The sequence below is a fragment of the Agelaius phoeniceus genome, chromosome 16 (genome assembly GCF_051311805.1).
Source record: "Agelaius phoeniceus isolate bAgePho1 chromosome 16, bAgePho1.hap1, whole genome shotgun sequence".
In the NCBI taxonomy this organism is placed as follows: Eukaryota; Metazoa; Chordata; class Aves; order Passeriformes; family Icteridae; genus Agelaius; species Agelaius phoeniceus.
The window spans coordinates 4,240,535-4,264,922 of NC_135280.1; the positions used below are offsets into that span (position 1 = coordinate 4,240,535).

Here is a 24,388-nt window from a genome sequence, read left to right on the forward strand (position 1 = left end):
GAAGGGTTTAGATCTTTATTAGATCTGGTTTTAATATCTAATCTTTATTAAAACTTTATTCAGATTTTTATGGTTTTCAAAATAATCTAATCTCAGGCAGACTGCCACTTCTGCCTCTCTCTCTGGACAGCTTCACAAGCTTTCCACTGAGAGCATCCTCAGCTGGTTCTCCCACATAATTTTCTAGGCTGCTGAGGATTTAAGCAGTGTTTATTTTAGTCTCCCTTAGCTTCTCCTTCAATGTCCTCCAAGGCCCTTTTTAAAGTGTGTTGTAACAACTCAAGATGCAGAAAAGGGGTTTTTATTAATGATTTGAATGTTTTGTGCTTCAGGTGCTTGAGAAGCCTTTGGCATGCCTGAACTTTTCAATATTTGCAGTGTATTACAGAACACAGTGGAGATTACATGGAGATTATTCATCTTGTGGACTTATTTCACTGTAACTCTCACTGTAGTCTGTTCTGTGTGTTAAGGCACTGGAAGACTGAGTTGTATTGAAATCTGAATTTTTCCCTCATATTAGATATTCTTTATGTGGAAAGAACAGTTATCCTGGAACAAGGTTTGAATGGGGACTTGCTTTGTTGAGCCGATAATCACTAAAGTCAAGTATCTCAAGAGCCTGCCCAAAAGTTCAGTGTAGTTTATAACTTTATAATTAGCATGATAAATTTCTGGAACTTATTTGTGAACATAATCCAGAATAATTGCTGTTTGCAAGCCAAGTTGCAGGTTTCACAGTTCATCTCTTCTTAATTTGTGTGGAAAAAAAAAGGTGAGATCATCATTTAATGTAGGAAAAGGTACATTATTTCCCTGCTTATGCATGGAGTAAAAATAGCTGATCGTCTGCAGCCTGGCTGCAAAAATTCACCCTTCAGCTGAAGCCAAATATGAGAAATATCAGCTCCACAGGAGACCTACAAATCATTTTGAATGGGAAAAACAACAAGCTGTTATTTAAACAGCTTTGCAACCAAAGGACATGCTTTAATGAAGTCCTTCTAGTGAAGCTGTCAGATCACTCACTTGGCTGGACAGCCCCAATACCCCTGTAAGAGCAAAATTTTAGTGAACTTAGAGTGGCTTTAAGGCCAGCCAACCCAGTCACCTTTGCAGGAATGGCAGTGTCACTGGGAGCTGGGCTGGGACCAGAGCTGTGGCAGTTCCTGTGCAGAAGCCTGGAGCACTTTGCCATTCTGTACTGCAGGTACCTGAGTAGCTATGAGAGCTACCCTGAAACTGCTATAAAATGCTTCAAGTACTTTAAATCAAGCAGACAAATTATTCCTCTTCTGCTGCACCTCAGTAACTTCCCTTGCATTCACTCTGTCCATCAGTGAACTTCTGGCTTTTTGCTAAGTTGTAGAAAACCCCCATGGTGCAGTGCATGCACAGCAGGCACGGTGCAGCCCTTTATCTCTGTGCTGAACCAAGGGTGGTGTGAGTCACGCACCAGACCAGCCAGCAGCTTCCTGTTGTCCTCAGCAAAATCTTCATTCCCTCACTGCTGTTGGCAGTTCTTCCTTCTGAGCTGTCTTGCTGTTTCACATGTTTCCCATGCTGGCTGACACATGTTGTCTCCTGCCCTTTTCTGTATCTTCCCTGAACCCTCAAGGATGTTACTTGCTTATTTTTTTGCAGCTGCACCATTGCCTAATGCAACACCTCCAACATCTTCCTTTTTGACAGAAGAAGTTCCTCATTCAGAATTTAATGAAATCTACTGAAGCTGGAAATCTGCTGAAAGCTTGAAAGTGTTCAGCTTTCTCTCTCTTCCATTATCTCATGCTTTGTTTTTAATTCCAGTCTGGTTGAAGAGGACAATGACAGCTTTGGATGTGATGCTTTGGAGATGGATGGTAAGCAAGAGGATATCATGTATAATTGAAATATGAGCTAATATGTGATCTGCTCCCCAGCTACAGAGACTGTCAGATAACCAGCCCTGCTCTAAGTAAATGGGACACACAGCCTGTGAGTAATTCAAGGAAACAAAAGGTGAGCCAGTGGTGAGAAGGGGAAAGCAGTCATTCCTGAAGAGCTAAGAGGGAAAAGGGGTAGTTTTGTTACCACAGGGTGGTAAAACACTGGAACAGGGTTGTCCAGAGAGTTTTAGCCAAACTCTTCATCCTTGGAGATATGAAAACCCAGCTGGACAAAGTCCTGAGCAATCTTCTTGAGCTGAGCCTGCACTGACCTTTGACTAGACAGTCTCCAGAGGTCCCTTCCCACTTTCTGTTCTATGAGAGTGGCATTCCTTGTGCCATGTCCTGTGGATGTGAATCACATCTCTGCATGAGGGATTTCCTACTTCAGCTTTGGCTGGGATCAATTAAAATTAATTTTCCCCTTTTCCATCTTTGTCACTTTATCTAGGACTCATTATCATTCTTGTTTCTCTTTCCAGATGACAGTCATGACAGGCATTCACATGGAGCTCCTTCAGTGCACTCTTCCTCTTCCTCTCATCAGTCAGAAGGCCTGGATGCCTATGAGCTCGAGCATGTCAACTCCATATTTAGAAAGTTCTCTCTGGAAAGGTATTTGAGATTCCAGTTTACTTACCTTAGAGACTGAGAGGAAAGGGTGCTGTGGTAGAAACTCTCTATTTATTTATTAGTTGCTGAAGTTATAACAGCAGGAGTGATTATGGTGGCAGCAGTATAACGTTATCTTGGAGCCCTTTCATGTTCTGTAAACCCATGAAGGTCAGCCTGAAAATTCAAAAACTTCAAGGCAGACAAAATGTTCTAAAGGCTTCTATTTCTCCTTGTGATCTTGCTATCTTGCTGCAAAGCTTGCTGACTGGAGAACTGTTATACACTGAATTTTCAGAGATGCTCTTCTCCAGAACTTTTGCAGTAACAAGGAGATTTTCTTTTAGAGTCCTTAGATCGTAGTGTTTGATAATGCTAGAAGTTTATTTGCATATCTCTCATTTCTCATGCATCCATTTAAGTCAGAGTGAGATAACCAGTTGTCCCTTCCTCTCCCGGACACAGACCCTTCCGTCCCTCTGTCACGTCCGTGGGCCGCATCAGGAGCTCGTGTCACACGGTGCAGCGCGTGACGCTCAACGGGGACAGCCTCAACTCAGAGATCACCCTGCTGGGGGGCAATGACAAAGGCAGCTTCGTCAGCTCTGTCAAGACAGGCTCCCTAGCAGAGAAAGCTGGCCTTCGGGAGGGACACCAGATCCTCCTGGTGAGCATGACATTGTCACCAGGCAGCCTGGGTGTCTGCCCGCCCACCTGTGCTGTCCCTGGCATCCCATGAGCACAAGTTCAACAATGCTTCTGCCAAGTTTCTCTTTACTTCGTTTTCCCTCCATTGCCAATGTTCCCAAACCATTTCCCTGTTGAAATGCCTCCAAGGGGGGAAAAACAACCCCCCACAATTTATATTCCTGCACTTCCTTCTTACTCCCAGGGAAGCCTGGGATTGTGCAAGTGCTGCAGCTCTGTTGACTGCTAGCATTCCTAATTTAAGAGAAAAAGAATTATATAATTAGAACATAATCTACATTCTGGTAACAAAGTGTCTGCATTGTTTAATAAGAAAAAGATCATGGCACTTTAAAAAAAACGTTTAATTGACTCAGAGATTGAACTTGCACTGAAGAGTAATATTTCTTTCATATCTAGTTGGAGGGCTGCATTAAAGGGGAAAATCAAAGTGTTCCTTTGGATACTTGCACAAAGGAAGAAGTTCACTGGACAATTCAGAGGTGCAGTGGTCCAGTAACACTCCAGTATAAATCAAATCATGAAGGTAAGAACAAAATTATTTCTCATCTCAAGTAGTCCCAGGGCTTTTATAGCAACTTGTCTGGAAGAGAGTGACAGGACCAGCATATCCTTTGTATTGGGATAAATCTGGAGCATGCCACTGGTGTTAATTACAGCTCCTCTGTGGAACTGCTTCAGCTTTTAGCCTGCTGTCTGAGAAAAAACAACAACATGTGCTTGTCAACAGGAGCCTGAAAAATTTACATGGTGGCCAATAGCAACATGACTCATGAAACACACTCAAGCTCATTTTTATGTAGTTTTCTGCAATACGATGCGGTGAGCTGAGTGATCTTTATCCAGCTGGTCGATTTAGCATTTACCTGATGGAGTTGCCCTGTTTATTACCTTTGTGCCTTTATCTTATCTTTAACAGCTGGAGTTCATGTGTGGCGAATAGAATTTGATTTTAGTGTTCAAGTTCTATAATGATAATTTCAGGTTATGGATCAAAAATTATATTCCAAAATCCATTCTTTACTGGTGTGTATAAATGGGCATTCATGTTTTTTATGCTGGTTAGAGAATTTCAGCTGCATAGATCATGCAGGAAGTGATGCCTTTGATTTTCTTTGATGTTTTCAATTCTAGGAAAGACTATTGCAATTTTTTGAGCATCACTTAACTGCAGATAAAGCATGTTATAGATTCTGGGAGTGCCAATTAGAGCTGATAATAAGGAGAATAGCTTGTCATTAAAATTGGTGGCAGAACTCACACGGTACTTAGAGGGCAGTGCTGTAGCTGAGAAATTCTTCGTTCCACGGGTCATGTGGGGAGTACTGAGAATGGAGTTACCTAAAAGTAGCATTATAATGAGAATATTCCCACAGAGCTGACAGCAGCAGCATGGGCTGTCCCTGAGCCAGTGCCCCATCAGTGTCTCTGAGGTGCAGGCCCATGATCTTGCTGGAACTCCTGCAAGCAGCACTCTGGAAGTACAAACCTCTCAGAGGAAGCTCAGGAGTTTGTGCTGTGGCTTCTCCCAGAGGGAATGCAGCAGCAGCAGAGTGGAGCTCCTGCCTCACCCCTTCCCTCCCTGCTGCAGGGTACCGCAAGCTGCTGTCGGAGCTGGAGGAGGGGCTCATCACCTCGGGGGACTCATTCCACATCCGCCTCAACCTGAACATCTCCAGCCAGCTGGACTGCTGCTCCCTGTCCGTGAAATGTGATGAGATTGTCCACATCCTGGACACCATGTACCAGGGCAGGTGTGAGTGGCTGTGTGCCAGGGTGGATCCCTTCACTGACAGGGACCTGGAGATGGGGACCATTCCCAGCTACAGCAGGTGAGAGTGATACTGAGTGACCATTACTGAGAGCAGGCATCTAGAAACAGGAAACTTAATTACTGCTGTAAGGAAAGAGGTGTCTGTGTCTTAAATTTTGAGATAAATTTTGATGTTAAACTGTAGTATAAGCTATAAAACTTAAGAAGGGAGATTCCAGATGTTACCTGAAAAAATGAAGTCCCTCAAAAAGTATCATATGCAAATATTCCATGGATATTCTCTAGCCCTTAACTGAACTGCAGTTCTTCATATTGTTTTGTTCCTGCCTTTACTGCATGGTTCAGTCAGTCCTCACTGCTATTTCTATTTCATCTTTTCTGTAGGCACAGACCAGTTGCAATCCAGCTTTCTTGTGAGTGGTTTCAAAAATACCTTGATCTGTGTGATTTCATCCTTTCTTTCAGAGCCCAGCAACTCCTTCTGGTGAAGCTGCAGCGCTTGATGCACAGAGGAAGCAAAGATGAGACAGAAAACTCCTACAACACCCTTCGGGCCCTGCGGGTAAGTATCTGCCAACAAAGTCCTTTTAACACCTCATACTCCCCTGCTATTGGTTTTTCATTTTTCATTTTTCATCATCATTTTACAGAAATTCCTGTTTACACTCTCTGTAGGTTTTGATTGTGTCAGGTTGTGGGCACCTTCAGTTTGCTTTAAATAATATTGTCCCTGGGAATAAACCCAGCTCTGGCTCACTATTATCCCTTCCAGCTAGGAGGGACTACACTTTAAAAGCCCAAACTCTGTTCTGTGTGTTAGTCACCCTTTTCATGCTTCCATACCTGTAAACATTTAATGCATCTTCATGTACACATGAGGAATAAGCTGTGTCCTTGCAGTTAATAATCAGAATTATTTCTCTCTTATTGTGAATAGGCCTCTAAACTATAGAGTCTGTTGTCCCACTTTAGAAAGACCTGTCTCTTCCAGCCTGGATGCTGTGGAGAGAATTGGGATTGTCAGGCCTTCACACAACAGCCCTTCAAATTTTCCCTTTTCCATCACTAAAAGCATTTTTAGACCCTAAAATTCAATTTTTACATAATTAAAACTGCCTTCCTGGTGTGTTAGTTACCATATGTTATTTTTAGAGTCTGGGAGACATTCATGCTTCTAAGTTTTACAGACACAGGTAGACAGTGCTTGTGCTTGATTTCAGTCAAGGTTGAGTGTCACACATTCCTTCTGTGCTCACGGCCCCACTGATCAAAGGGACAGAGATCACTGGCAGAGGTGCTTGTGAAAGCAAAAGCCCTTTCTTGGTGCAGAAATTATCTCTTTCTTAGGTGTGGAGAGCAGTCTGTGAACAAAGGAATGTGAAGAGCAGTGAAAAAGCAGTGTTTGTCAGCACAGGCTGTGCTATGCCCACTGTTTGTTTAGAATATTGTGTTTGGGATAGGTAGCAATCACTATCCCTTTTATTGGAAATAGAAAATATCTGGTTTGGCTTCTTTTGTTTCTCAAATGTTATGATTAAAAAATACAAAAAAGAGAGGGGGTGAGAAGATCTCGTGTGTTATTTTTTACTAGAATACATTGCAGCCAGAGGAGCCTGCCCTGCAGAGCGACCCCAAAACCAGCCCTCGCCTGTCCAGAGCAAGCTTTCTTTTGGGCCAGATTTTACAGGTAATAAAGTTCAAATCCTCAGTGCAATGTCTGAAATAGTGGATCTGAACGGTAGATATTCTCAGGCTATCCTAATTCACCCAGAAATCCCAGCTCAGGTCTAGAGGTTGTATTGGAATTTATTCCTATCAAAAAGAGATTTAAGGATGGGTTTTCTGTTGTGATGTGGGGTGTTTGTTTTCAAGATCATGGCTTCCATTACAGATGTGCCTTGAGGAATCCCACACATCTGCCATCAGAGGCTGAAATGTGCTTTGTTTGTACCATAAGGACAAATCCAATGGGCTGGATCAAATCTCCAAGTCTCTGAGATAGGGCTCCATCAGCAAATAGTCCTTTAATTGTGGACCAGTGACTCTGAGCATGACAGAGACTGTGTGGGTGAAAGATAAAGCCTTGTGAAGGAAGGTGACTGGGAAAGGTTAGCAAATACACAGGAGGAGGAGTCAATGTTTGGATAGAGGAATAGGCACATGGATGAGGAAGGAAAGCATGAAGCCTATTTCTCATGTAAAATGACTGTAAAAAGATGCCACTTGGGAGTTTTTAAGTCTCTCTGGAAGAGCAAAGAAGAGGCAGTTTGGGTATAGCCTGTGATACATTTGTGCATATACTCTGGGTATGATGTACACATCAGTGCTTGTACTGATGATAGCGGGGAGCTCTGTGAAGGGAAAACATGCCTCTTAAGAGCAGAGAACAAAACAACAAATCCCAGAAGGGATTAACACAGGCTCTGAAACAGATCTATGATATTTAAAGAGTCTTAGAATTCAGTCCACAGATCCATGGAGTCCTGTCTTTGATAGACACAAGTGATTCAGATCTCGTAGGTAACGAGCATCAGTGATGAATACATGGGAGGGTAAATAATGCAAAAATTGAGGCTCAAATCTCTCTTTTTTTTGTTCACCTTTTTAGTTTGTCAGTAGGTCTGAGAACAAATACAAAAGAATGAACAGCAATGAGCGGGTCCGCATTGTCACAGGCTGGCCCTCGGGCCTGGCACTGAGCTCATCTGAAGGGAGGAAGCAGCTGCCTGATAAACTGGAAGGTAAAAATCTAAAAGAGCCTTTACACACATAGCACTGTCACAAAGGCCTACATAAACATCTACAGAACAGCATGGCTGTGAAATGTATCACAGGTCTTGCATTTGTGGTCCACTCTGCAAAAGTTCAACAACTGTGACCAAAACTGATTTTGCTAAAAGAGCTTGGGGCAGCTTTAGGACACTGAAATGTCCTGTTTGGCTGGCACTTCTTCCTAGGTGCTTTCTTGCCTTTTGCTCCAAAACATTTAACTTGGAGTAAGTCAAGCTAACAAGCAGAGAGTCTCCAAGCAAATGTTGTGTGGAAGAGGTTAAGAAATAATCTCTTGAAAGCAAAAGGCAGTTGAATTATTTAGTATTAGATTGGACATCATAGTGCTGTGAGTACAGTAAAGACAACCCCAGTAAAAGGGAAGAAGGATTATGTCATTTCTCATGTGTGTCTCCTTTTTTTTTCTCCAAATATTGATGGAGAGGAACCCAGAGGATAAATGTCTTGTTCTTTGCTCAGATTTGGATTCAGAGAGTGAACTGGACAAGAAGCTCAGTCTGATCCCTTATAGCTTGGTGAGACCCATCCACTGCGAGCGCAGGCGCCCCGTGCTCTTCACCCCCACCATGCTGGCCAAGCCCTTGGTGCAGAAGCTTCTCAACTCTGGGGGTGCCCTGGAATTCAACATATGCAAGCCAGGTAATGGGATAAGAGAGAGCCATGACTGTCAGCTCTCAGTGTTGGAAATATGAACATATATATGCGTGCACACGTAGGGGAATGCACATGTGAGAGTTGCTTGAGGTACTTTGAGTCACATCAGAGTGATGTGTAGCTGTAAATCCTGCTTTTTGAGACTATCTGGGATATTTGAATGTTTTTGAGACAGCCAGTACACATGGTTATGAGATTCTGTGTCTATAAATATTATCCATGTGTATGCTGTGTGGTTGCTAGGCTGCCCCTCAGAGACTGAAATGCTGTGAGTGCTCTTTCTGTTTGCATACTGTTTGCATACTGCATATCTAGGCAATGTGAAATTTTGATTAATTTGTTTCTAGTATTTGCTATTATGAGGAATATCTTCCCTAGAGCAACTTTAGGTTTCTGTCTCATCCAAGCTGTGAAGATTGTGCATTTGATCTGCTGGAAAGACTGATTTTCTTCCATGCTAAGTATTTACTATTAAAGCAGTTCGCAGTGCCGTGATGGCTGCAGGGCAGGATTGTATACAACCCAGCATTAAACAGAGCTGACGTTTCATTTTTACACTAATATTGAATACTCACAGCATAGTATGCAGCCTTACAGTCATCCAGACAGAGAAACTGAGAAGTTAAGTATTATAATAAATATCCCCTGTCTTGCAACATAAAACAAAAGCTTTGATGTAGAGCTGCAATTCACAAGGGGGCCAGTATCACACATTGCAACCTAAGCCAAATTTTTTGGAAACTTTAAACACAAATGTTGGAACACTAAATCCTTATTTTAGGATCCTGTGCTGAAGAGACCACCTTTTTTTAGCACTTCTCAGCATCCTCCATCCCTGAACTGCTACTATATAGCATTAGGTGCTGGAATTGTATTTACTGTTTTAATTTAATGCCTTCATAGTGTTGTAGTAATTGCCCAAGGACTCATTGGTGTAGGATATAGCTGAGATGCTCAGCTGTGATCAGATTAGGCTTTAATTGAATTCAATGGAAGAAATGAGGCAGCTGTTAAGACAATTCATTGCTCATCCTCCTTCCCTGAACATCCTTAGATCCCATGTGAAGTACTACTGGATACTTTCCTACGTGTTCTGCTGCTGTAAATTTGATTCTGTCCCCATCCACATCTCTTCCTAGATATTGTAACAAAGGAAGAGTTCTTAAGGAAGCAAAGGACAGAGACTGTCATCTTCAGCAGAGAAAAGAATCTGAACACATATGAATGTATTGTACCTGCCAACATCGAGGCTGTTGCTGCCAAGGTGCTCACAGTGCTCTGTGTCCCTTCTCTGGGCTCTCTGGGAAACTCTCTGCAATGTCCTGCATATCAGACTGGCCAATTTACAGTTGCACATTCTCTCTCCTGCCCTCTTTCAGTCTCAGATTTTTATTTATTCCCCCAAATGGCTTTTATTTGTGCTCTTACTTTTCCTTTTCTTTCCCATCCTCAGCCATATCCTTTTATGTTCTCCCTCATTCCCTGTGATGACCCACATTGATGCAGCTAAATATCCTTTCATTTTCTGTGCTCCATCCTTTATTCATTTCCTTTTCATATCATAAGTATATATGAATACACGAGAGAGTAAGAGATACAAGGACCTAGACAAAGGAAAGAGAAGCCTGAAACCCAGACATAAGGGTGTACAGAACAAAGATAACAATGCCCAAGACAGAGATCTGATGTCAAGTAGAGTAGATTTGATGCACAGCATGGAAAAAAAGGAGAATTAAAGTGATGGTTTTTTTGTCTCAGAAGTAGTTGCAGTAGATGTTCTTTCTGAACAAAAAGCAAGTCTGTGTGTTTGGGTCTATATGTAAAACTGGTATTTTATCATACTTTTCATCTTTAGAGCATTCCATTTCCATTTTAAACCTTTTTAAACCTGTTTAAACCTGTTAAGCTCAGCTGTTATTTGACGGACTAGTTTTAAACCAGTAGGAGGAGCTGGACTTTAAATGTATATTTGATTAAAAGGTTTTAAATCAGTACAATGGTAAATAGAGAGCCCTCCAAATCACCCCATAAGGGATAGATATCATTATCTTGAGATTCCACAGCAGTGAATTTTCCTTTGTGACACTGCTATGACTTTGTTTTTAGAACAAGCATTGTCTCCTGGAAGCTGGAATAAGCTGCACGAAGGATTTAATCAAAGCCAAGATATATCCTATTGTTCTCTTTATAAGAGTCTCAGAGAAAAACATCAAGAGGTTCAGGTAACATGTCAAACCTTTTGCATATTTGATGTTCTATCTTATTCAGTGAATAATTCTTGAGTCCAATAATGTTCTCACTGAGAGAAATAAAGACCCTCATCCCTCTCCATCTGGTACTTCTATGTGCACTATTTCCTCCTGTGACTCCTCCCTGAAATCCTACAACTGGAGAAAGCAGGAATTCCTGAAATCTGGCACTCTTTCACTGTCACTGGTGGCAATGAGCATTGTGGGAGGATGAGACCGAGGAAAATGGGGTTTTCTCCATGCTCAGCACTCCCACAGCATTTCTTAAGGTAATGCAAGCTGGAAGAGGAGAGCTCGTAAACACTTGCACTCTCCCTCCATTGAATCCTCTGAAATTGTTTCCCCATAGCAAATATTTCTCCTTGGGGGCAGCATGGAGGTAAGGGGATGGTAGACCTGCAGTAGCTGCATCCTTCACTGCTTTTATTGCTTGTAAGTAGTTAGGAGAAAATAAATTCTTGATGGGACAGCTGAGACTACAGGATTAACTTAAAACCCAAGACATTTATTTTTGGTCTGCTCATTTGATACAGGAAACTGCTGCCAAAGCCAGAGACTGAGGATGAGTTTTTACGGATGTGCCGCCTGAAGGAGAAGGAGCTGGAAGCACTGCCCTGCCTTTATGCCTCTGTGGAGGCAGAGACTTGGAGCAGCATTGAGGATCTTATCCGGACAATAAAGGACAGGATCGGGGAAGAGCAGCGGAAAACCATCTGGGTGGATGAGGATCAGCTATGAAAGCCCTCAGGAACATGGAGCTCTTTGGTGAGGAAAGGACACGTCCAGGTGGAGCAGGGCTCCTCAGAATCTTCTGGTTAGGTGCCCAGAGCTCACTCCTGTTTCACCCTTGCTGCTGGGGCACTCCCTGCTGGAAGGATGCATGTCTGGAACAGGACTGGAGCTGTGTTGAAGAGCCAGAGTCTCAGATGCTGGCCCCCAGGCTGTGGGGCCACCACCACAATTTCCGATCCACTGGCATTTCTTAAGGGACAGCACCTGTTTAACACATGAGGACAAAGATCTTGAGAGGGAGCTTGGGGTAATTTATTATGTTCAAAATATGGATCTCTTTGGTCTCATTCAAAATTTCTGATGAGAACAAATAAGTGGAATCTGAAAGGGATAAGGCATGGGGATTGGGGTGCAGGATGTGGAATTGAGATGTGCCCCACACACCCCTGAGGTGAGATTCTGAACATACCCAGCTGAGGAAGCTGAAGGCTGGTTGGGAGCAACAGCAACACAACTGCTGATAGCCAGAGCAACTCTGTAGCCCTGGTTCTCCACAGCCATTTTCACCCATTTTAATCAAAAAAGAAGAAAATAGCTATTCCTCCTGGCATTAACTAAAATGAAAATTTTCTCTTTCTTTTGAAACCCCAGTTTTATTTAACAGTTTTGCAGGTTTCCTTTGTAGTCCTGGCGCTTACAGGAAAACAGACTTCACTGTCCCAGTGGCACATCAGATCTTTCCACATCTGCCAACATTTCATTTAGTTTATCCCTGCCTCTGCATTGTATTCATTTGTACATCTCTCAGTTTTGAACATTTTTTTACTCATGGAAAATACCACGGTGCTTTCTTCAGACAACAGGTTTCTGTGTTTCTTCACTGAAATATTTCTCTACAACATCATTGCCTACCAACATGCCCACTCTCAACAGGAGGGACTATTCTTAGAAGAAGAAAAGGAGGATATCATAAGCCAGTAATTGCTGTGAACCACTCAGTCCTTGACCTGTGTGCCATGAGCAACAGCGAGGAGCCCGGCGGGCACCACACTGAGCTGTGGCCAAGTGGGATTATGCTTCCAGAAGTGTGTGTAGGGCTGAGGAGACCATGTCCCATTTTCAAAAGCACTTAAGTCCTCAAACAGTTTAAGTTCCACTGCTCATGAGTGTGACTTATACTCCTAAATCTCTTCAGTCTTTGAAATCTTTCCTCCATTAGACGCTGTACTGAGATTGCCAAATTGATCCAATAAAACTGACCCGATAATAATGACTAGCGCAATTGCTGATCTGAAATGCAATAAAAATTGACCTACAGATGAAGAGTGGTCCATCCCATTGTCCTTAGATCCTTCATTCCTTGCCATATCCCTCCCTTTTAAGATGCATTTAATAACAAAATTTCCTTTCCTTCTGCATTCATCCTCAGTCCCCCATCTCGGTGCTGTGGGCTGATGTGCGGTAGCAGGCAATAAAAAAACAATCGGAATCTAAACAGAACATCTGGCCTGGTTGCCTTCACTAGATTAGCTGCTCCCTTGTCTTTGCAAGAAACTTCTGCTGTGGGTGTCTCTCAGGTAGACTGGGTCAGCTCCTGTTGGCTTGTGGGATTGTGCTTTTCTTTTATGCTCCTCTCTTTTATGCACATCGTTTTTTAACTAATGGACTCTTTGAGAAGTAATTTATGTCACTTTACATCTAATTGCTGCTGCTGTGTTTCTCAAGTTATTAATGTTTGAAAGAATGTTCATAGCTAGTACTTCTCAGAGAATAGCTTTTTACCTGCCCAGTGCCATCTGCTTGGACTGTGCAAGCAGGGGGATACTTCCATGTGCCATCTCTTTACAAAAAGGACAGGCTGCACACACAATTTGCAGCTCCCTCCAGGGCAAAGAACAACAACCAGTTGGGGTATATATAGAACAAATTGGATGATTCTTCAGAGATCCTCTGTAGCTCAAGCAGAAATAAGAAAGCATCAGTTGGAAGAACTAAGCCTTCCAGGAGCATTTTGCATTCATTCCTAATGTCCTGATAATGCAGCCTTGTGTAACAGCTGCCTGTGGTTTGTTCCTGCCCCTCTTGTGAAAGCTTTTGAGTCCGCAGCTGAGCAATGGGAGGGACTGCAGGAACATTTCTCAGCTGCTTCAGCAAAAAGTTCAGCCAGGTCAGCGTCAGATGCCTTCAGGAGCCAGCAGCTGACTGCTCTGACTGCTCAGTGGCCAGCACATGGAGGATGTCCTTGTGCCACCGGCTGTGCCACGGGGATCGCTGCCATCTGCTGGAATGGCTGCAGCAGATGGCAGGTGGGGCAGAGGGGATGGACTGTCTCAGAATGCCGTGGTTCTTTCTGCAGTGATCTCCTCTCCCCACAGCTTTATGTCTCTGTGCATGGACAAAGCTGCAGATGTGATTTGTCCCACTCCACTCTGGGCACAGGAAAGGCATATGCCAAACTCTGGAGGAGGTTCCTTTGCAGTGAGCACAGATTCACCTCCAAAGAGCTGTTTCTCTGACTTACTGGAGATGGCTATCTAAGGGTGAGATGAATTGCCCTCTGAACTGTCTGGGGTTTTCATAGACTACAGCAAGAAATGAGAGAATTAGCCTGGCCTTTAGCATTTAGCTCTTTGATCTGTAATTTAGGGCAGCTAAACCACCTTATGGGAAAAGTGGAAGTAGAGATTGAGGCAGAGAACAGGAGATCTAATTATTTCTGTGAAACAAGAGAGGAATGGATACATGGAGCAGACCTTTCTTCTCATATCCAAGTGCATCTGTAAATTCCCAGCTCTGCAGACCCATTGTGGTTGTCTGCTCATGTGATGCAAAACAACCAGACCCTGTCCAGTGCAGTTCATGGCACAGCTGTGTGCTGTACCCTGCACAAGCCTCATCTCTCTGTGACTTGGTGGAGGAGGATTGAAAACTCTGTTCCCTCTTGACTTCTGGGTGTGAACTCCAAGAGCAGATCTGAAGCTGGAGTGGAGCTGCAAAGCAGCCACGGAGCAAAAGGGGCCACAGTCATTTACACTGGCTGGGAGGTGCCTCTGCTCTGGAGCCAAGAGCTGCCCCTCTCAACTGAAGGAAATTAACCCCTGCACCTCTTGAAACACATTCAGATCTTGAAAAGAGGCCATGATTTTCCCTGAATGTCAGAGTGTTTGAATCAGTGTGGACTCCAAGTTCTGAACAAGCAGATTCTCCACCTGATCTCATCAAATGGTTATAATGGGACAAGTTTAATGTTGATTTATTCTTTGGTTGTTTCTGTATTTTAGACAGCACTTGATATGAGATTTGGGGTCAATAACTGGACTTGCAGGTACCACCAAAATTCAGATACATTCTCTAAATCAGTCTAAAGGGAGAAATTCAAGCTGCAGACCTGATTTGGAACTGGAGGCTGTGCTTGGACACCAGAGCTCAGGCCCAGCCACTGTGTGTGAATCCCAGGTAAGGATCCCTACCTAAGGTAAGCAACATTCACAGCACAACCCATTTTAAAATCACTCATTGTTTCTAATTGAAGTCTGGGAACATTTCTCAGCAGTTTGTATTTTAAGTTTGAAAGGAGGTAACAGAAAGCCTGGAAATTGCCCTATGTTTGGTCTGCTGCTTTTACTGTAAGAGGTGGAAAACATAGAATAATAACTGCCTTTCAAAATGGATTATTTGAAAACTACTTCTTGCCTTTAAGAGCTCACAAGAGCTTGTTGGAAAATTTTTCAAATGCAAATTGTTCTTCTGAAAATGTCATTGAAAAATTGCCCACTAGAAAATGCAATTGGAAATTTTTTCAATGGAATATTGTTCTGTTAGAAAATATGTTTTCATCTAAATCAAATGTCTATGGAAATTCTTTCATTCTAACATTTCATTTTTAAAAAATTGAAAGTATTTCAATAATACTGAAGCAGTCATATTCAATATTTCACATACTTTTAATCGTTTATCTGAAAACATTTTTGGGATTAATTTTTAATTTTTTAGGTGAAACCTTTTTAAAAATCTACATTTAAACATTTGATTTGATTGAAACACTTGTTGTATTTGATGTTTACATACTACAAAATAATGGAAGTAATGGCTTACAGCTCTCACATGTGGTATAATACCTGTGATCACAAGAGAAAAATCCAACTGAGTCTGGCTTTGCGTTTTGTTTAACTCTGCTGCTAAAATGATGTATTGTATAAGTCAGTATCATGCAGTTCAGCACATTGGGGAATTGTTGCAGGTAAAAATTTCATGCAAACTTTATTACACAGAATTGGATATTCCTTTGAATCAGAATTCTGGCTGGAGGCAAAGCTGTCAATCGGTCCGGCTGCAGCACAGACAGCTCTGGCAGCACAATTTGCAGGGGGGTAGGAACACACACAAAGCAGACTTGTGCCTACAAACTTAAAGTGGAGATAGATGCCAAAGCTGGAAAAATGCCTGTAAACCTGTTAGAGGTTTCTGTATTCTTTGTGCCAAGCTATTTTCATGGCCCAGGGTTTGAGAGCTCAGTACAAGGCTGCAGTCGGGCACTGCTGAGCCCTGGAGCTGCTCGCAGCTTCTTCAGCCCTGCCTGGGCTGGGCTGTCTCAGCAGCACTTGTTAAACTGTTCCCTGGAGACTGGAAAAGCAAGACACAGGAGTTTAGGGCTTCTGGGAGAGCAACATTCTAGGATTTTGCAGTTATTTGTATTGTGAATTCCAAGTCATTCATCCTTAATCAGCTTAGACCGTGACAATGTGTTCCCCTTTGGTGCCGTTTCCATCTCCTTTGCTCTTGTTCAGCTCTGAGAATTGAACAGTACCTCACAAAGAGCCACACAATATCAAACAGGAGATTGTGATTCACTGCTTGTAAGTGACTTTGTCTCCCCCCTTCCTCCTGCTTGCTCAGTTTCCAGAGTTGCTTGTTGTGCTCCCTGTGCCCCACGGGGGCTGATTCCATGGGCAGCCCTCACCAGGGCACCACCACATTCAGGGATGGCTGTCAACTGAAGCAGCAATTCCAGAAAAACCTTCTGCTTTTCCAGACTCATCTGTAGAAGAAAAAGGAGGCTCTCCCATGGATCAAGGCCATGTGCCTTTTGGTTTTGGAGACCAAATCCAGTGTGAGTTTTGGTTCAGGCACAGTGAATAGGGGCTCTTGAGCACTAGCAAGTTTGGGTGTCAGTACAGTCATTGTCTGGGACACCCTCCTGGTATAGCAGGAGTGACAGTGACCCTGCTGTGCCAGTCCTGCCCACACAGTACCTGCAGCTACTGGGGTCACCATTCTGCCCAGCTCTTCCTTTATGGGAAAAGTGGAAGTAGAGATTGAGGCAGAGAACAGGAGATCTAATTATTTCTGTGAAACAAGAGAGGAATGGATACATGGAGCAAACATTTCTTCTCATATCCAAGTGCATCTGTAAATTCCCAGCTCTGCAGACTCTTTGTGGTTGTCTGCTCATGTGATGCAAAACAACCAGACCCAGGGAAGAAAACCTGATCCAGCCAAGGCAGTGCTGAAAGACTGTGGCATGAGATTTCATCTATGTATTTCAGGGACTGCAGAATTCTGCCATGCTCCCAGAAATCACACTTGCTATCTCTGTAAAACTCTGTCTGACCCTCAGGGACAACCCCAGACCCAAACTCTGAGGAATCCGTGCAGATTTTCATTGATTGCTTGTAAATGTTGAAGCTGCAGAAGCAAACAGAAGGCCTGGCATCCCTGCAGATTTCACCTGTAGAACTGATGCTTCTTTAAGAAGCTGCTGTCACTGTCCCTGTACACATGCAGGAGATGACAGAGCTGAGGGCACCTGTCCACACAGGCAGTGGCACAGCCTGGCTCCCCCTGGGCTGCACTGCTCTGTCTCAAGGCTCTGCAGGGGGCTGATGCCAGCTGGCAGCTGGATCGAGGGTTTGAGTAGGGCTTGCCTTAAGTGGTGAGATTTCTAGTCTGATTTGAGAACCCTCGCAGTAAGCCAAGTTAGAACAACAGGAAGCTCAGCCACCCTCCCTCCCCCACCTCCTTTTTTCTGTTCCTCTGCTGCAGAAACTGTCTGATGTTCAGATCAGAGGCTCTCCAGGGTTAAATGCACCATTAGTCACTGGGAAAAAGGGAAAAAAGGACACTTTTAAAAGCAGATGGTAGATGATAGAGAACCTGCTTGAGAGTAACTATCTACAACAGCGTGTCTGCTTCATCAGATATTAGCATCAAAAGCTGTCTGATAATTTAGCAACAAACAGCAATATTGATTTTCTTCCAAAGTGCAGATGCAGAAAGACAAAGATGGAGAGGTGGCTTTTTCAGAGGATCCCCATTATGCCTGGCAAAGACAAGGCAGGAAAGGACCTGCAGCCCCCAGTGCCATCAGCAGGGCAGGAGCAGCCTGCAGGTGAGAGCTTCTGGAGGGAACCAGGGACAGATCCACTGCAGCCTTGTCAGGAGCCTGTGCTGAATGGAGGGCACCTCCCAGGGGGGAGGAACTGGGGCTAGGGCCAGCACCAGGCTGCTCCCAGCAGGGAGAACGGGAAATAGAGCAAAGTAGTGCAGCTGGGATGGAATGTGGAAGAGACATGGGAAGTAGCTTGCTTCCCTTGTTCTCAGAGGATATGTGAATTAATTGCTGCAAAGTAATCTGAGCAGTAATAGCTACCAGTCCTTCTGTCTCTCCCTTGGATACAGCAGCCATCCTGACTTTCCAGGGTGCTGCCAAAATAGCCATTTTAACACCTTAGCATCTGGAAAAATTCTACTTTAGAACTAAGATTTCTCCTTTATCCCTTGTCCCATTAATTTCTTTTTCACACATTGGTAGAAAAATCTCCTTCTGGTCAGCAGTTGGCTCTTGGAACTATTTCTTGATGACAGTTGTTGGGTTTATCCAGTTCTTTGGACAACATCTCCTACTTCTGATTTAAATTCCCTGCAACCAGTGGTCTCACATCAATTATGTACACTGCTCCTCATCTCTGTGTCTGAAATGTCAGTGAATCTGATAATTTTTGCTCACAGAGGTGGGGAACCAACAAGGATCTCTGGCACAGCCTGCAGTGACTGCATCTACCAAGGCATTAGCAAAACAGCAAGGAGACAGAAACGGGCAGTGACACTTGCTGAAGTTCAGCCCCCTGCTCAAACAGCAGCAGCCAGAGAATTCCTAACAGAGAGCTTAGGGAGGCACCAGGGCACACCAGGACACTGCTCAGGAAGGGCTGCACAAGGCACTCCCCAACCATGGCCATGGGAACATTTGGAAAGAGCAGGAAAGAAAGAAACACAGTAAGAAATAAAGAATAACTCATAATTAAACTGATTTACTCCTGGCAGAAATGGACACAATTCCATTAACTTTCAGTTCCATCTAAATACACACCAGAAAGAAACTAAGCTGGATATTGACTCTGACCTAGTTGGAGTTCATTATACTAACATTTCTGTACTGTTAAAATACTGTTTTAAGAGCCAATTTTGGGCCGTTGCCTCCATTTTTGCCCCCTAGAGAAAGCCAATGGGGTAAATGTCTATTAAATGAACGTGAAAAATTGATGCCTGGTTCTAAGTGCACATTTATAAATATAACATCAAATCCAGTGGCTTACAGCAGCTCCTCTCCTAAAGAGCTCTGCCCTCTGAGCCTGCCCTGTGGTGTCTCTGATCCAGCCTCCTGGACCAGCCCAGCACCTTCCAAACACACTGGGAATATTCAGCTTTGTCATTGTAGCCTCTCTGCAGCATTTGCTTCCCCATATCCTGGTGCTGAGGTGATTTGCTCATTATCAGATTGCTGTTTATTAATCAGAGCGGTAACAATGGGACAGAGGAGCTGGAATACAGCACAGCCAGTGCTTCATTTGTTCCAATTGATTTTCCTATCACATTTTATTACTACTATTTACTTTGTATGCCTCAGGAAGATTGAACTGCACTGTGCAGTAGGGGTAGGGATTTGAATTTCTCTTCTCTTTAGCTCTATTTCTGTGGTGATAGTCAGAACAGTGGGTTCTTCCAGCAACTAAGCCATGACCTTCTCTGCTATAAAACAGCATATGGAAATGCTGTGATAATGAGACTCCACCAGTGTGTGAAGTCCTGCAGGTGGAGTCCTAGGGAAATCCATGAGAGTCATGGATACTGAACACAAATTATCTCTCCAAGATGACACCTTACAAATGCTCAGCACTGGCCAGAAGCTCTGCTGGAGCTGAAGCAGCTGGAAGGTACAGAACAGGCACCTGTGCTTAGGCTGGGACGAGCAGCTTGTACCAGAGGGAGATTTTGTTCTGCAGTAAAATTAATGGAGCTGATGGTCATGATGGGTTTTTCCCCTGCTCTTTCCTCTTTTCTCTGTCTTAGGTCACTGTTCACAAGCTGGTTCTTGCAGAGTCCAGCCAGCACATCCAAGCCATGAGGGCTGAGCAGATGATTCCTGTCAGGAGGTGTGTGGTGCTTTATGGAAGCTGACGTGTGGGTCAGCAGGGAGAGCCAGGGTGGCACACGCTGTAAGATCACATTAATCGTCCCCTTGCCACTAACAGGGCTCACTGAGAACCAAAAGCAACTTTAAAACTGACTGAAAAACTATAAAAATCTGTGGCAAACCTCCTATTTTCAGCACAGCAGGGATTTCACTCTAGAGATTTATAAGTGTTTGAACTATATTTACTCTGAAATTGCCCCATTCAGTGAGTACCACAGGAAACTCATGGTTGGCTGCAGCTGTACGTGTCAGATGCAATTGCGTGGGGAGGTGATGAGAATATATGTTTAACAAAGGCTTTGTTTTCTCCACTAATTTTAGAATTAGCCTAGTTGAGGAGTGAGGAGGCAGCTCTCAGGTGGTAGCACGTGTCATTAATAAAGTTCAAGACACAAACCACAGTCAGTCAGCTGAGCTGAAAGCTTCCGTGGGCTCTTCGCTGTTACTGGCAACGTGAGAGTCCTTCAGACAGGAATTTCTTTCTTATCACGAGTTTTATCTTGCTGAGAAGCTTAGGTAGAGTGGGTGAGTGTGTGCATGTGCAAACACATGCCTGTGTCACCACCCAGCAGAATGAGTCTGTGCAGATATGTGCAACATCATCCTTGTGGGAACATCCACATGACATTGGGGAGAATTGCTCCTTTCTTTTTCTTTTTTTTTTTCCTAGCAGAACTGCTTCTTTTGTTCCACCAGCAGAAGTTCTGGGGTTTTAGAGCTGAGCTGTGTGTCCTGGCCCCTCTCTGAAGTACATCCATGCACTTCTCACTGGGCCAACAGTGCCTCAGTGACTTTGCTTGATGGCTCCCTGTCCTCCTGCTGTCATTGACCTTGAGCTGCACCAAATAATTATTTTCTCACTGTTTTTTTTTTTTTCAGCAGCAGTGGGGGTAATTGAATGATTGTAAAATAGACCACTGGGCCAATAGGGGTTAAGTGAAAATGAAAATAATGCCATTGATGGGAACATTTTTTGGTCAGATTTAAGGTGTGATAAAGGGTTAGGAAATATCAGCTTGAGAATTTAACATCACCAATGGCTTCTGCCAGCACATCCTGAGAGTGAGGGGAGGAGGTGAGGACAGAGGGAGGGGAATGTACAGACACTGGTGGTGGATTTAACCAGGACTGACTTCAGACACCTGGAGCAGACTCACTTGAGCAGTATTGATCAGAGTGGAAACATTAAACTCTTAATCTGGCACTGTTTCATTCGTGTTGCATTATTATTGTTATTAGAACCTGTGATTTACCGTGTCCAGCCTGGATCAAATTCAGCAGCTGTATTTCTCTAGATATTTTGCACTCTTCCTTACTGAAGTGCAGTCTGGTAGCAGAAGTTTTACAGCTCTTGGAAGGAATAAGGTCTCCCTCCAGTGGTGGCAGGAAACAGCTTTGACTCCCTAAATCAATGAGGGCATGTGAGGCTGGGAAAATGAGTGTGCACCACAATACACTTCAATGGAAAGTAATTTTTGAAGGATTTTTGAAGACCCTTCACTATTAACCACCTCTTCTTATAACATTGCTCCCAGTAGAACACCCATTGTCTTTGAAAATCTTCTCTTGTCTGGAAAATCTCCTTTTAATACTACCCCTTTTAACAAAATAGTTTACTATGTGAAAATAGCACTGAATTCCCACTCTCTCTGCCTGTTTTACTGTTGCAGCAATAACAGTTCCTATTGCTGATTGTCAAGTTGCACATGAAATACTGGGTTGGATCCCATCACCCCATGGCATGAGGTAATACAGTGCTTTAGACATTTTGCAGAAAAAAAAATCCCTTTGGATTAAGCTGTTTTCAGTTCAGAAGAGACATGTCCGAGCCCTGGTCACCTCGTAACAGAAAGCCATCTGACACAAGTGCACTGGGGTGAAGAGATATTGATTTACCTTCTGGAAAATGAATGTAAAGTCAAAAGTCTGAGCATTTTTCAGCACCTCTCCATACTCTGCCTGATTGGTGTGACCCTGGCTGCAAGCCCCATGGCTCAGACCTTCCACTGCACATCCCACACCTTCCTAATCATCCTCCAATTGTAGATTCATATTTTGATTTGCAAAACTTGTGTGATCTGTGTTGTAAGGCACAAATGCTCCCTTATTCATCCATTTTGTGTTCCTCACTCAAGCTCTCTGTTTTTCCTGTCTCTCTCTCCTCACATTTCCATATCTGAAGCAAACTTCATAAACCACTTTTCTTAACCTCCCTAGGCCTTACTCTAGCACCAGCAGGAAAGGTGCAATATTAAAAAAGGTATTAAAATAGCAGAGTGATACCTCCAGAGTGATGGGAAGTGCCAAGAAATGCTATTGAAACCAGTATTTAATGTTAATTATGTTTTCCCTTCCAGTGGTGAATAACTACTCAGTGCTGAAATTGGAAGACTTGCTCAGAAAGGGTTCCATGGGATTATTTGATTGGAATATGTCAGTGGTACTTGTGGTTACCATTCTCCTGATTTCAAGCCAAAAGAATGGGCAGTGATGGCTTGAGAATCAGCTAAACAATCCCCCTTCTTCTGAACATAGTAAATGGTTTAGAGAAAACCCATATGAACATTTTCTTTCTGAGCTCTTTCATCATCAGAACTGTTAGATAGAATAGCTTTATTCAGTCTTCACTGTATCCTTAAATATGAATTTATTTTTGAAGATAAAATTTTATCTTGTCTCTTCCAGGAGAATGCATTGTCCATCCATATATTTTAGATTTCTGTTTGTACTTTTGCCCTGTCACCCCCAAATATTCAGTGTATGTTTTTTCCTTCTTCTAGCCAAGGGTATAAATTGAAATTCAATTTCATTAAAGTTGTAAGTAATCACTCCCTGGCTCTCATTAGTAATGATTCGGTGCAGGGGGATCCCGGCTGCTCCCACAACTGTAATTCAATTGGACTCATCAGCTCTTGTTCACAAATCGCTTGAGCTGCACTTTCTTCCCAAATTTATGGCATCAGCACTGTCCAGAGGTTGAATTACAGCTGCAGGTTTGATCAGGGACTGCATTATTCTGCATCTAATCCCTGCATTCTGACAGCAGTGGGGGGAGCACTGTTGTTTTACAGGAACTCTGCATTGTTCCTCTGCTTTATGTCAGGGGCTGAATTGCCTTTGGAATCAGGGAACTGTCAGCCCAAAGCTACAAGCAAAGAACCAGCTCCAGATGACATGGTGTATAAATAACAAACATGGAGACACTCAAAAGCCAGCACTCCTTCTTCTGCACTCTCCTAAATTACCAGGATGGTGATTGACCACAGCCTGTGCTCCTGCATCAGCGGATGCAATCTGAATATATTGATGCTTTCTGAATATATTGTTGGAATGTGACTCCCAGCTTTTACCCAAAATGAGGAATGCTGATATTCACTGGTGGCACAAAGTCACTTGCACATTGATTAAATATTTCAGCCAGAAGCCTTGTTCATGCATTCATTCACATCCAGGCCTTTCCTCTTGAGCTGTGACCTGCAGCCCACGGCATTCCTGGCATGAAGGGCTCTGGAATGGCACGGAGCAGGCCCTGTGCCATTTTCCACAGAGGTGAGTGGCACCCCTCAGCTGGCAGCCAGGACTTTGCCTCCTGCAAGGCAGCATTCCCCCAAACCCCTGGTAGCCAGGTTTAATCCCAGAGGGATACAGAAGCCTCAGCTGACAAAAAGGCACTGCAGCCTTAGTCTGGGACTGATCCTCCTTAGGAGCAGAGGAAATGCCCCAGGCACATCTAACCTTGGATCAGGCCAGGGGGGAATGGTGCACTGCCTTTGGAATATCCATGTGCTCCAACAGGCCAGAGCAGAGCCCCAGCCAGTGGGTATCAGTATCCACCACTCATTTAATTGACCTTTGCTGTTAAATCATTAATGAAAATCACTGAACATGAGGCAATAAGGTGGTTTCACCACTGTTCTGCTGCTTGTGGCTTCTGCTAATTTTCTGGTGTAGCTTTGCTTACTCTAATAGCAGAATCTGTCATCTTCTAGTTTTGCACAAATCCTCGGAGGCAAATTAGAAGAGATGTGGAGCAAATTCCTGTTGACTTTAACGAGGGTTGCGGTTTTTAAAAACTACATTAAGGAGAAAACGAAGGTTCTTTTATTTCTTTATGCAACCTTGCCTTTCTTATACACTTTGTGGTTGGAGAGACTCTGACATGAGACAGGCTCTGGGAAATGTCTGCTTTCATTTAACATCTCAGAGCAGCAGCATTTGGCTGCAGGACTGCAGCTTTCAGAGAGCTGTCGGCATCACCTGTTGTGTCAGTCCCCTGTGGCTGCAGATCCCCAGGCAGGATTCTCAGTCAGCATCCCAGGTGGGTTCCAACATGTTTTCAGTGTATTTCAGTTCCTTCTTTTCACCATTTTTTTATTCCTTTTCAAACTGAAATATATTTTTTCCATTCCTAATTAACTCCCTGCCACCCTACTTGTGGTAAAACCTGATTTATTTCTCCTTCTCTGCA

The 24,388-nt window shown here is 43.5% G+C and overlaps 1 protein-coding gene across 2 annotated transcripts in view; it reads left to right on the plus strand.

The window, feature by feature from the left end:
• The window catches only part of CARD11 (caspase recruitment domain family member 11), a 45,105-nt gene extending 32,158 nt beyond the window's left edge, over positions 1 to 12,947 (plus strand). For both annotated transcript variants that reach the window (XM_054643543.2, XM_077186945.1), the window contains exons 13-24: positions 1,810 to 1,862; positions 2,411 to 2,543; positions 3,006 to 3,207; positions 3,648 to 3,774; positions 4,840 to 5,080; positions 5,488 to 5,584; positions 6,614 to 6,709; positions 7,631 to 7,763; positions 8,272 to 8,451; positions 9,606 to 9,730; positions 10,573 to 10,688; positions 11,249 to 12,947. In XM_054643543.2, the coding sequence (XP_054499518.1) occupies positions 1,810 to 1,862; positions 2,411 to 2,543; positions 3,006 to 3,207; positions 3,648 to 3,774; positions 4,840 to 5,080; positions 5,488 to 5,584; positions 6,614 to 6,709; positions 7,631 to 7,763; positions 8,272 to 8,451; positions 9,606 to 9,730; positions 10,573 to 10,688; positions 11,249 to 11,453 (1,708 nt within the window). In that variant the 3' untranslated portion in view covers positions 11,454 to 12,947. The remainder of the gene's footprint in view (positions 1 to 1,809; positions 1,863 to 2,410; positions 2,544 to 3,005; positions 3,208 to 3,647; positions 3,775 to 4,839; positions 5,081 to 5,487; positions 5,585 to 6,613; positions 6,710 to 7,630; positions 7,764 to 8,271; positions 8,452 to 9,605; positions 9,731 to 10,572; positions 10,689 to 11,248) is intronic.
• The last annotated feature ends 11,441 nt before the right edge of the window (positions 12,948 to 24,388 follow it).